At 35.3% G+C, this 13442-nt stretch overlaps 1 protein-coding gene across 7 annotated transcripts in view; it reads left to right on the forward strand.

Annotated features, from left to right (window-relative positions):
• Nucleotides 1–446: 446 nt before the first annotated feature.
• Nucleotides 447–13442, forward strand: part of LOC136801449 (inositol hexakisphosphate and diphosphoinositol-pentakisphosphate kinase 2-like) — a 50183-nt gene continuing 37187 nt past the window's right edge. For 5 of the 7 annotated variants that reach the window (XM_067058089.1, XM_067058088.1, XM_067058095.1 and 2 more), the window contains exon 1: nt 447–662. In XM_067058089.1, coding sequence (XP_066914190.1) covers nt 579–662 — 84 coding nt within the window. In that variant the 5' untranslated portion in view covers nt 447–578. Of the gene's footprint in view, nt 663–2780; nt 2858–8848; nt 8995–13442 lie in introns of those variants that run through there. The other 2 variants (XM_067058094.1, XM_067058093.1) reach the window with 2 other exon arrangements.

Raw genomic sequence — 13442 nt, forward strand, 5'->3', positions numbered from 1 at the left:
CTCCTTTCAAGGTCTTCGATTTTAGGAAGGGCGCTCCATTTCAAAGGTGGTGCTATATAAAAAAAAACACAATATTTTCTATAATAACATTTTTTATTTTGATATGTATGGTCTAGATCTAGAAAACTAATTTAAAACTTTATACTAAAATGCTACTAAAATCATTTCAAACTAAAAAGAGAGACGCGCTCCAGAGAGAGAAGAAGAATTGATTATTATAAAAACTCTCTTACGCACAGTTTACTTTGTGGCAGACTTGCTCTTTTTCGGCTTTGTGGCAGAGTTACCCTTATAAGGGTAACTATACCCTTATAAGGGTAAATATATAATGGTCTGGAAATCGAGACTAATTTTGATACAAATCTTTTCATTTTCAAATTTACACAAAGATTATCATGTTTTATTACTCAATGACAGTCTACATACAAGAAACTTTTTATCGTTTCAGGGTGATAATTAAACCTAAACAAAAACAAAAATAATCACCTGAATATTGAACTTGTTTTCAGTGGTGATCTACCATCTTGTTTTTGCATTTTTTTGTGCATCATTGTTGCTATCTACAATAGTTGGTTACCATGGAGAGACAAATATCAAAGGATGAACCAATGATTCCGTCACCTATACCAGAAGAAACACACCTGCCGCCCCATTTTTATAAGGTAGGATAATTTTTTTATTCATTTTCGGGACTTAAAAGATTCAATGTTTTATTTTCGCCGTTTATATGAATGGATGCCGTCTTTTTGAAATTTTTAGCAAGCGTTTCCTTCCTTCGTAGTAACTAGTCAATAATTGTTTTCAAAATTGACTTGACTTATTTTAGATGCTGCGTCGGATATGCTGCGTCTCCTTAGCATACGTTAAGGGCTACGTAGACTACACAATATTCGACAATATAGATTTCGGACCGTAATGTACAGAGTAAACAACAGGTGCTCTATAAAAAAGAATTTTCTTTTTGTAAACAATTCCCCTATGCTATATTGTTGGAATATTGTAAATCGAGCTGACAATAATATATTGTGAACATCTTTTCAATATATTGCCGGCATTCAGTAATCAATATATTGCCTGACAATATATTGTGTAGTGTATGTAGGCCGAGGAAAAATAATATAAAGCTGCACCTTCCCAACCTTACTTTACTAGACTCTCGCTTGTAGAATATAAAAATTTAAATAAATCTCTCAAAAATTTAAGCTTTATAGAAGAAAACTATATAGAAGACTTTATACTAGAAAATTTACTTACCTAAAACTGGATTTAAATGAGAGGTAAAGGTTTGACTTACAAACAACATGTATTTTTGTAAAGCGATCCCATTATTAATAGTAACACTGACCAAAGCCGGTGGTGAAAGTTCAATTATGGATTGACAAAATATTCGTGCTAAAGGATTTCTAGGCTATGGGTCACTTTGTAGCGCATAAATGTGTTTTATGAGGGAATTTTTAACGGAACACAGCTATATTACAAGTTTTGATCATATCCGAAGATGAGGTACTAGTGAAAAGAAAATTCAATAAACATTTAAAAATCGGCATATTTCGGTTAAGTTTGAGCCATTGAAATCGTGGTCTACTTTGGCATTTTAAAATTTCCGATTCGGCATTTTATCAAGAACAAAGTCGCCACCATTATTACGGAAAGTATATTATTTACAAGTATAAAGCATGGTCGATTAATAAAGCCCTTGACTCATAAGCATAAACTAACTCTGTACGGCCGTTCTTATTTTTTTAGCCTTTTGAAGGTTAGATAGACCTTTTCATAAATTACGTCACGAACATCACTTGCCTCGTTTTGAAATTATTGCCATAGTGATTAACTCCCAGCGGATTTCATTAAAACTACTTTCTATTCATAGAAAAATCATTTAATTTAATTTCTCAAAGGATATAATCACCATGGTAACTGTTTGAATACGAGTCAAGTGATGTTCATGACGTAATTTATGAAAAGGTCTATTGTTCTTATTGGCACCTTAATTTTATCGAAACTCAGCTATCCCAAATTCAGGATTGTCCTTTTTCTCATTTTCAGCCTCTTCAAATTCATTTAATTCGAAGGAGGTCAGAAAAGGAGAGCTATGTTTTGATGTTTCGTATTTGTTTTTAAATTGTGTGGCGCAATTTATAATGTTTATAAAGTCAAATTATTAAAGTTGTTTTACTAGTACAAAATTATGTATGAGCTGCCCGATTGATATTTTTGACAGTATGTCTCATAAATAACAAATAAAAAACAAAAGAATGCGTTGTTCCCTTCTAAGAGACCGATAGACGGATAGACAGATGCTTTTCTCGTGATAGAGTTTTTTAGTTTAATTTTTTTGGCATTTTTTGGATCATTTTGAATGTATACCTATTTTTTATCTGCTGTTTGTATCGGACATGGCTGGGAAATGTTGATCTCTTTAGGGCTAGGCGATCCGGTTTTAAATAGTCCTTACGGAGCTTTCCAATTTCTTTTAAATGTTAAATCATCGAAATAGGAATGATATTAAACTAATTTTTCATACGGGCTCCGTGGGCTAACGGATCAGCTTTCTATAAACTGAACGGACCATTAGAAGAAGCGAGAATTCGAACTGGGAAACCCTGGATTGCGGCGCTGAAGCTTTAAAAACCACTTGGTCATTGCTTCGTATTCTTAAATCGGTTTCGTTATGAAATTTGCCACATTGTATCTATATGCTATGAGTTGAATTGACACCTGCTTCCAAGGATATTGCACAACTTCTATATAGACTCAACTCGATTAGGAAATAAAAAATGCAGGGACACTCCTGAGAAAATTATTATGGATCATTTTAAAAGTCACACAAATACACTACTACTGTATCCGAAAAAACGTATGATTTTTGCTAATAAATTATTTACAAGATTTTTCACTTTATTTTCGATCTAGACTTTCTCACCTTCATCAAGCTCTTTTTTTTAAATAAAGATGAAAAACATTGATATCTGGAAATTTTCAAAGTGTTTGGCTAAGGCAGGGTCTGTATGAGAAAGAAGTTACCAATAAAGATTATCATCAGGAATTATGAGTTATTTTTAAAGGCGAACTATAACTTTTACTCTAGTATACTGTGAGAAGGGGATGCGAGTTCCTTTTGAGAATCATAGTTGCTGTTTGCAAATGATTCCCCGGGGGGGGGGGCACTCAAGGTAAATGACCTACCATATGTGCGGCCCTTAAGGGTATATTTTCCAAGCTTCCCAAAGTGCACTGAAAGGGTCGAAATCAGCAAAGCCGAGAAAAATTGGTTTCTCTGCACCTCGAGGGTCAAAGGCCTGATTTTGGGCCGCACGTATGGTCGCTTTTGAATCGAGTGCCCCCCCTGGGGATTCCTTGAATTATTTCTATGTTCATGGCAAATTATATTTTATGCATCAATTTTGCTTTTAAGAATAATAATGTTTTGTTTTCTTAATTGTGCTCGGCGCTGATAAGCTTTTCTAAAGAAAAAAATACTTTGAGGTGCTCCTTAAGCGAGTTATCTTTCTCGATTAGCGAGCTTATGTACAGTAGAACCTCTAATTAGCGGACACCATCGGGGAAACGGGTTATTGTCCGCTAATTGGAGAATCCGTTATTTGAGTGTCCGGATTATATAGGGATTTGACTTGGATTTTAGGGAAAATAGAATTGTCCGCTAGCCAGAGATGTCTGCCTATTGGAGAGTCCGTTAATTGAAGGTTTTATTGTATCTGTATTTTTCTACGAATAAGACGGCTAACTTCTTTTAACGTTTTATAAACTATGTAGAATAAAATATTAAAAGTGTAGAGGATTTTTCCTCAATGGGCTCTTCCAGAAAAAATCCGTTCATGGGGGGTGGAGGATGAATTGTCCAGGGGTATTGAAAAAATACCAAAAAATTGCAATGTCCAGGGGGTAAATTCCAATGTCCAGGGGTATTTTTTTGTGTCCACGGGGTTGATTTGATGTTTGTCCAGGGGTATAACCCGTGTCCAAGGGGTTAAAAATCAAAATGTCCAGGGGTAATTCATGAAAAAAATAATATATCCTCCACCCCCCATGAACGGATTTTTTCTGGAAGAGCCCAATTTCGTTTCGACAAAAAAATCTCACATCATAAATTTAGATTCAGTCAACTCTCTCTAATTCGAATCTCTTTTCTGTAATTCGAACTTAAATATATGCTCTTTAGCTGGAAAGTGGTTTAAATTTCTCTGTAATATTTCTCTAATTCAAAGAACATTTTTTGGTCCCTTTGGTCCGATCAAATTAAAAAGGGGCTACTGCATGTTGTAAATATTACAATCCATTCTAGTCTGAATTGCAGACCTCTGCAAAGCCGTAGGTAGGTAGTATATCTATAAGGAGTACAAATCCTTTAGTGGATGCCAGCAGCCTAAGTCCTTTCGTTCTACTGATGAGGAGTTCTGGCTCAAAACTCCGCACGGCCTTCATGTCATTATATACTTAATGTTCAACTTTTGTCTGTAAGAACAAGTGATTCTGAACGTGACCTTCGTTAGAGAATTGCATGTGGTGAATTTAAGCTCCTTTAATAAGGTTGAGGTCAATCCCTTGTTCGTTTCAAGAAGCCTACTAGGACCATGTTCACATATTACTGTTCCGTTTCGATCCGGTATGATTTTCGTTACGGATCGAGTGTGTTCATATTGGTTTCGGAGCGTCTTGCTCTTGGAGCAAGAAAACTGATCAGTTCCGTTCCGATGAAAAAAGTGGAGTGAAACCGTTTTGATCTCTTTTGCTTTGTAACGTCTTCTGTTTTGACGTTTCGAATTTTGACGTTCACATTTGTTTCGGAACCGTTTCGGAACGGAATGGAACGGAACGGAACCGTAACGTCTGAACATGGTCTATAAAAAGTTCTCCGACGTAGATTTTTTTACCATTGCCATTTTACTATAAAGAACATTTAAAAATTTTAGCGAAACAATTGGATAGATAAGTTTTAGTAGAAATGTAGCTAAATTGGAACACTTAAAAGGTTCAATATATCTGTAAGTTTTTTTATGAAAATAAAAATTTATCAAGACGCGACGAGGGTAAGATTACGGCATTAATGTTGTGCAACATAAAGTGACAAAAGCAAAGATTTGAAACATTTTGATTGAAATCGTACGTGCTAAATTTAGATTATTTACGACCAAATTAGTACACAGACATTGGAGTTTTGAGGTCAGGTCGAAATATAATTACACTAAAAATACACTTAATGATCACTTTAAGTCTTTTTGAATATTTCCCCGCTATAAGGGGAAATATTAGTTAAAAAGGCATTTCTCCGATCCTTGGCTACTTACGCCCTTTTTGGGCCCTTAAAGGGGGCGGCAATCCGCCACCACATTGCGAAGTTTGTTTTTGTTTTCATTTGTCTTAGTTATTCAGACAAAATCGCACGGATTTACCTTGATGTTACGCGCATGTTTTTGAGTAATCAAGACACGAATAATTCAGATCAAAATACAAGATGGACGAAAATTCACTCTTGGCTCTTTTCTGACGAACAAAAAACATACAATTTTCATCTAATTGGCGACCAATAATTACATGAAATGTGAGGCTAACACTTCAACTGTAATCATCAGTAATTTCAAGAGTTTTTCATCATTGATTACAAAGATATCCATGGATTACCTCTCCCGAATACCAAACCAACCAACTTTAAAGAATTCAGAGAGACATTTGCTTGACATGAAGAAAACGCTACATCCCCATAACTTTGGACATTAAATGATTGGCAAAATGGTATTAACATTCTATTGAGATGTGAAACTGGTTCAAGTTTGAAGAATTGATGAGAAAAATGGGCAGTACGAGAAATATTTTTGCTTTGAAATACAAACTCTTATATGGATATATATTATACTCTTATATTGTTTACCGAGTGACCCCAAAACAAAGTCTTCAATTCTTGGTTCTTACATTCATGAGGTCAGAGGTTTTGTGGATTTTCTAAACTTTTGAAACTTGTGTGATTGTTTTGGTACGTGTTTTGGTTGTTTCCCTTCTAAAGACACTTTTGAATGTGTGATTGTTTTCTCTGACTAGAGATACTGTGAGCGTGTATTTAATAAACATATTGCATCTTGGCTTTTAATGCAGGAATTGTCAGTCGAACCCACTGGGTGAAAAAACATACGATCTGACGAAAATGCAATCTCGAAATCGTAAGGACCGCGTTTGTCTACTCTCGGGTACCTAATAGCCGGGGGGTTTGGAATAAGCGGGGGGGCTGGAAAAACTCTAAAAACTTAATAAGCGGGGGGGTTGGAATAAAAATGTCCTGGGTGGAAAATTTTTGAAAAGGAGGCTAATACAGCAGAATACAGCAGAATTAGGACAAAAGAGGGAACTTTCAAAAATATTTTTCCAAAAATTAATAAGCGGGGGGGTTGGAATAAGAATGTCCTGGGTGGAAAATTTTCGAAAAATTAAATAGCGGGGGGGGGACGGCTATTAGGTACCCGAGAGTATAAGGACTGGGGATGACAACAAAGTTGCGTGATTGTGTTAATGAATAGGGCGCCGTATCAGTTTTTGACTTTCTGGCGCACAACAAGATTCTTGTTGTGAAATTTTCCGCGGGAGGACTATTTTCCTCAGATGTATAATTTTCAAGTGCCTTCAGAGGTTTACCGTGCACGTAAGAAAATTATGAGCAGCTGTTATCAGGTTACCTTCAGCTGAAACAAAATGATAGCTTTTTTCTGAGAAAGGAAGATAATTTTTTGTGCCTCCCACCACATAAGTTTGTTTTGATTTTTTTCCCGTCAAAAGTCACGTGATATTTTTATCTCGATCACTCCGCCTCAAATGGAAATTCCCCTATGCACCCTAAAAGTAATCAAGTTTTAGAAAAACAATAACAAACCGTGTTATGTGGTGGCGGATTGCCCCTTTAATAACGCCCACGCCTCTCCCGATCGATTTGTGCAGTGAGGCGGAACTCTTGTCTATAGTGTAAAACCTTTAGTCAGGATTAATCAATGTGCGATTTTTATTGAGGAAATTTAACTCACCATGTGGTGCATGTTCTGGACTGTTTTGGTTGTCAACTCGACGGAATTGGAAACTTTCTCTCTGGTTATTTTTCAGACAGTCACACAGCTTTAAAAGTGACTTTCAGGGATCTTTTTCCTAAGGATTTTTGAAATTTTTGGATGCAATATTCTTTTTTCTTTTTTTTTTTTCTCCTAAAAGTGCCATACAGTGTGCTGGTGATTAAGGAAGCATTGATCACCAACAGTGTGAGTAAACAACAGTGCTTGATCACTAAAGAGGTACACGGCAAAAATATAAGCCTTGTCTGCTTGAGCAGATTGATTTACATTCTCGACAAAGAGGTCGATAAAACAAACCTTGTCTGCTTGTTGAGCAGATTGATTATTTACACTCTCGACAAAGAAGTCGATAGAAAAACTATTGTCCGATATTTCGTACACGGCAAAAATATAAACCTTGTCTGCTTGAGCAGATTGATTTACATTCTCGACAAATAAAAGAAGTCGATAGAAAAACTATTGTCCGATATTTCAGGTTGACATATATTCTTGACAAAGAGGTCGATAGAATAAAGCATCTCTTCTTAAAGAAGTCATTGCCAAAAAAATGACAAAACGGTCACAATGCAATTGTTTGACCTTTGCCTTTATGATAAAAACTGCTGATTTGGCCTATCCCATTTGTGCTGGTTTCCTTGATTTTTAACAAACTTAGCTTTACTGTTCTTTTGTTATACATTTTTTAATATACATTATATACATATATATATAGTTTAATATACATTTTGTGCTTAATCTGAGGTTTACATTCAGTGTAATTTTTAAAACACATGACTACAATAATATGCAACGTTCCTCACTTTGACATTTTTTTGTTATGAACCCTCGTTACGCTCTTTCTTTATAAGAACCATGAAATTTGAGTTAAGCCTAAGCTTGTTCTTATTTTTTCTATTGTCTAAAATAATAGACCTATTGTTTCAGTCTAAGCCTGATTGTTCTTATAAAAAAAGAGTGTATGCTGTTAACCCTTTCAGTACCGAGCCCTTTTTTCTATTTTTTTAGCCTACACTTTTTTATAAGCGTATCGTAATGCCCGAAGTTTTTATTATCTTATCCTGGAGATGAGCTTACTTTTTTAAATACAGTAGAGTCTCCATAACTCGAACCTCTATTACTCGAACGTCTCCTTAACTCGAACAAATTCGTTGGCAGCATGAAAATCTCCTAATAAACTTATATAAAAAAACCTCCATATATCGAATGTTCCCCTTTTTTGGCTCCATAACTCCAATTTTGTTTTCCTTTCCTGAACTTGAAAAATATAAGCAATCTGATTGGCTAAGAGACAAACCATATTTCTTTTTTGAAAATTTTGATTTTTGGGCCTGGGGTCGAGTTTTCATTTTTTTCAAAATCTTAAACTGCTACAATCAGACCTTTAAATAATAAATAATTCGAAAGTTACTGAAGTACGGCGCATTTTTAAGGCTTCACTTTTTCTTGCCTGAGAAAGGTTAGAGATTGAACTCTAGCCCTTCGGGCTTTAAACTCAATGAGTCCATCTGCAAGTGTAAGGGGAAAATATTTAGTCGCATTTGTGCGAATCTTGTTAATTCTTTGCCACGGAAAGTCATGTGACATCTTTTTCAACCAATAAGATTTAATAATTTCGAAGGTAAAACAAACACTATGGTTTAACTCACTAAGAGATTATGTTTACTGAAAACACATAATTAATCTTTAGTAAAAGTGTTCTGTTGCACCCCAGTTCTGACGTCATGCCGTGGCGAAGAATAAAAATGCCAGATTGATATATGACTTGACAAAATTAATTGTTCATTTGCCTTCTCGATCTACTAGAGGAACAGTGTTTGGGATAGCGTAGAGTAAAAGTTTTCTTGAAAGTTTTATCATCGGAAAGAAGAATTTGTTGATTTTTACAAAGATGGAGGAACCACCATATTATCGGGAAAGCTTTTTCATTGTAAGTTTTTCCTTTTTTTTTCATGCTCGCCAATGAGAAATTTAACGAAGCTCATTTATCTACATTATTTATTCAGAGAGATTTTTAAAGGATAAATAGAATGGTGGTTTTGAGACAATTTTAGCCTGCCTGCATCATTCTGTCATTAATTTAGTAAAAACTTCCGGGTTTCACGGTAAAATTCTAGTTTGTTTGTATTGTCCTTTTGATGAAAGTGATAGCTGCTCACGTTACAATCTTCTTTTTCCAAAACTCAAACTTTGGTAAACAGTTAAAATTTGGAGGGTTTTCTTATGTGTCTCATGAGGTCTTATTTAAGAAAAACCCCACATAACTGGTGGAAGTTGGAAAACAGTAGGAAACTTTTGTATTTTCCCCAACCTTACAAGTTTTAGTAGTGAGTTACATTCTTGTTAGGGGGGGGGTTCAGGGGTCTTAAATACCGTCACACTGACAAAAATTTGGGTCAAATACCGTAATACCGTCGATAAAGGAAGCCTAATTACCTAATTACCGATACCGGTAGGAAATGAAATACCGTAATACCGTCGTTTTTTTCTTCTGGTAATACCGATTTACCGGGGGGGGGGGGGGGGGAGGGCTCAATACCGTCGTACCGAAAAAGCGAAACCCCCTTGTTATCTCAATGGTGCATCTCAAGGAGATTTTCTCAAATTATTCACCGTCTTTGATTGTTCTGCTGACGTATATTCTTGGAATTTTGATCTATTACAGAAACCAACCCAATTTCGGTTAGTTTTTAAAAGAATTTAAAACTGTTTAGGTTTTTCTTTTTTAGTTAGATATTTAAGAGGAGATTACGAATTCAAAAATAACTTTGGTCTTTATTGTGTCTTGATATATGGTTGGTCTATCTGTCTAACCGCCAGCCTATCCTGTTTAACATTTTTCTCACAAAGTTAATCCAAAATAGACCTTGATCTACATAGATTAAAATGATGACGTCAGCATCATAAATCATGCAAGAAATACTACCTCGAGATATATGAGGAATATTATTTATTGAACGTATATTGAGTGAGATGAATTAGATCTTCGTTCGTGATGTTTTTCTAACTGAAAAATACAATTCTTTTGTATTGTGCTTGATTGATGAACCACGTTTTTTATGATAAAAGCGAGTTTACTCTTAGGTTCCAAATAAACGGGGGGGGGGGGGATAATTTTCGAGATTTTAATTGCCGGGGGGTTGGAAATTGTACTTCTGAAAACCCAAAAGTAAGGTAAATTAAGGCTACAATCAGGCTATTTACAGCAAAAAAAGGGGCCGTCTCTTTGACAGCTGAAAATATTCTTTAAAAATTAATAAACGGGGGGAGGGGGTCCTAATAAGGTCCAGGGGTTGGAAAATTTTCGAAAAATTAACAAGCGTGGTTGGTATAGGGCCGTTTATTTGGGACCTAAGATTATGTATCGGAAGACATCGAGGGCAACGGTAAGTGAAGTCAACGCAAAAAAAAGTCGATAGTTGATGATGTACGGCTCTATATCGCCTTTGCTCACCTACAGGCGACGGTATTTTGATGTTTTTACCATCGCCGAGCAAAGTCCGATTTTGGCGACATGTCAACTTTGCTATATACTGTCTCCTTCGATTTCTCTCAAATACATAAACTCGCTGATGTTTGTGAAAGCTGTAAATTTGTATTGATTAGCAGTAGTGTAGGGGTACCATACAGTTTTTCCAGACACGTCTCATGATTGACTCTCATAATTAACTCAAAATAAAATTAACTTAAAATTTGTGACACTGTATCTATCCACAATATAAAAAGAAAATTACTGTGTCATAAAAATCTGCTCTTCTACACAAATTTTGTGCCCCTCCTGTCTACGTTACTGATTAGTCTTATAATTAACTGGAGTTTATCATCAGACATGTGTAGCCTGGGAAAAACTGTATGGTGCTGTACAGCGTCAGCCTGAGTTTTTCAAAAATTTAGCTGGCCCTGAGAAAACAGCCATTTTTTTCAATACCTGTACCTCCGGGGGGAGTGGCAGTGAGTTTATCAACTGACGGTATAAAGCTGAAAATAAAATCAGGGCTTTATAATGTTTTTTAAGATAAAAAAATGTGAAGAACCTATCGAATGAAGACCGTTTCTAAAGGGCTACTTAGACACAATATATTGACGAACAATATTCGACAATATGCGAAGTAAACAACTGGTACTCTAATTTAAAAAGGAAATTTCTATTGCAAATTGAGCTTACAATCTATTGCGAACGTCTATTCAATCGACGTTCTTATAGAAACGAGTATATATTTTCCTGTATATCAAAACAAACGTTTCAATTTTCCTGTTCCAGTTGAAATTAATTTCCCAGAAATAAAGCTAGTACAACACGCCTCGTATAATTTCCGCTTTGAATTAGTATATTATTCTTTTAATTTGCATTGGAAATCTTTGAATTGTGAAGTAATTAATTTCAATCAACGGACATTATATACCATACGTCATTTAGTAAACAGATTGAGCGTGCGTAAACACCGTAAGATACATTCTGCTTTTGATTGACACACCTCTGACACACCGTTTTTTTGTAGTAGTATTTTGATATATAGTATTAGTATAGTAATGTTTGGTAAAATGATAGCGGATAAGCGTATTATGTTTATAATGAGTGACAAGTGTGATCTGGTGTCTACTGATATCATTATAGTGCTCCTCTAGTAGCGTAGACAAGCGGGTCGCAGAATGTGTGTAGGAGAGCAGATTTTTATGATACAGAATATCATCTTTTATAGTATGGATATATAATTACAGTGTCATAAAAACAAGCTCTCATCTTCAAATGTTGCGCTATATGAGAATATAAGGCTTCGCTGGCCAAAATATTAAGAACGCGTTAAGAACATTTTAAGGCTTTGTGGACTCGAAATACCCTATCTCTTAGGAATATGGTCAAAAATTTTCCTAAAATAGTCAAAGTAAGAACATGTTAAGAACACTTTTAGGCTTAAAACTCAAATAGTTATGAATATAAGAAGGCTTCAAAAGTTTTGGATGTTCTTATAAAAAAACGTGTATGACGATTAACGTTAAGTCTCATGGAACAAGATTACATACTTCAGTAGCTTTAAAAATGGTCGGATTTGACTGACACTCAAAAAATAATATTTCTGGCCTTCATCAAAAATATTCAAGGAAAAGCGGATATTCATGGTATGCACCATTGCAATGTCTTCCACGGACCCAACAGCTGATTGGTTGCAAGTGACGCATTGACTAATTTTATGTCACTTACAATCAATCAGCTATTGGGTCCGTGATGTGATGTCAGAAAACAATTGCAATGGTGCATATCGTGAATAGTGCTATCGATGCATTCACACCCTTTAGTGTTATCATTAGGGTACCACTTTCAAAAGAAACTCTGATCAAAAGATTTTGCTTGGCCGAGATTGAGGAACTGCCTCCACGGTCCAAAACTGAGTGCAATCGGATCTTTGAAGAATTCTCTTTACCTGGGTTTCTGACTGTGTTCTAATGAGTACCGCCGAGAGCTTTATGACGTCAATCGGTGGCTCGATTTTCTCTTTTAGAAAGTTTGCTTGGAACTGATACCGTGTTATTTCGATATCAGCCATTCGTTCTCAGTTTCTGAATGGTAAAATTAGTTGGTGGTATAGAAAGGGACGGTTTTATTACCGACGAATATTTTTAGTCGACTTTTTTAGTTAACTCTCTAGAATTGACGAAATAATTTTGTTTTGTAATTTGAATGATTTGGGATTTCTTTGGGAAATGTTTGCCAATTAATTTAGACATTCCGCTACACGTTTTTTTAGAAGAACATCCAAAATTTTTGAAGCCTTCGTATGTTGTAAACGTTTTGAGTTTTAAACCTAAAAATGTTCTTAACACGTTCTTATTTTCACCATTTTGAGAGTATTTTTGTCTATTTTCCTAAGAAAATAGGTGTTTAAAAGATTTTATGGTCAAAAATTGATTGAATACAGGGAATTTCCCCAAAATCTGCACTTTCTTACCACAAAAACGCCCATAACTTTTGCTCTAGAAAAGTTGAGACTTTGATATAATACATTTTTTTGCTCAGTTTGAAGAGCTTTATCACGTGGTATAGATCCTTTTTGATTTTGAAGACCCCCCCCCCAAATCATGAATTTCCAGGGCTTACAATTTTGCCTAAAACGCAAAAAAAATCGCAAATTACGCAAAAAAATCGCAAATTACGCAAAAACTGCGGGTTTTCAAGCTTGGTAACATTCAAATTTGGAATCAGCACCCTCAAATTGACCAAAATCAATTCAAAAAGCTTGGTCACGGACATTGTGAAAAAAAGTGAAACGTTTTGGTGACACTGGTCATGACCTATGATTAGTATATTTATGAACGTAAGGCCTAAAAGCTTGGAGCTGTCTATTGTGTAGACTAGGTTTCAGTTTTTCGGATAATTTATGC

The sequence above is a fragment of the Clytia hemisphaerica genome, unplaced genomic scaffold, assembly GCF_902728285.1.
Source record: "Clytia hemisphaerica strain Z4C2 unplaced genomic scaffold, Clytia hemisphaerica genome assembly, whole genome shotgun sequence".
NCBI lineage: Eukaryota > Metazoa > Cnidaria > Hydrozoa > Leptothecata > Clytiidae > Clytia > Clytia hemisphaerica.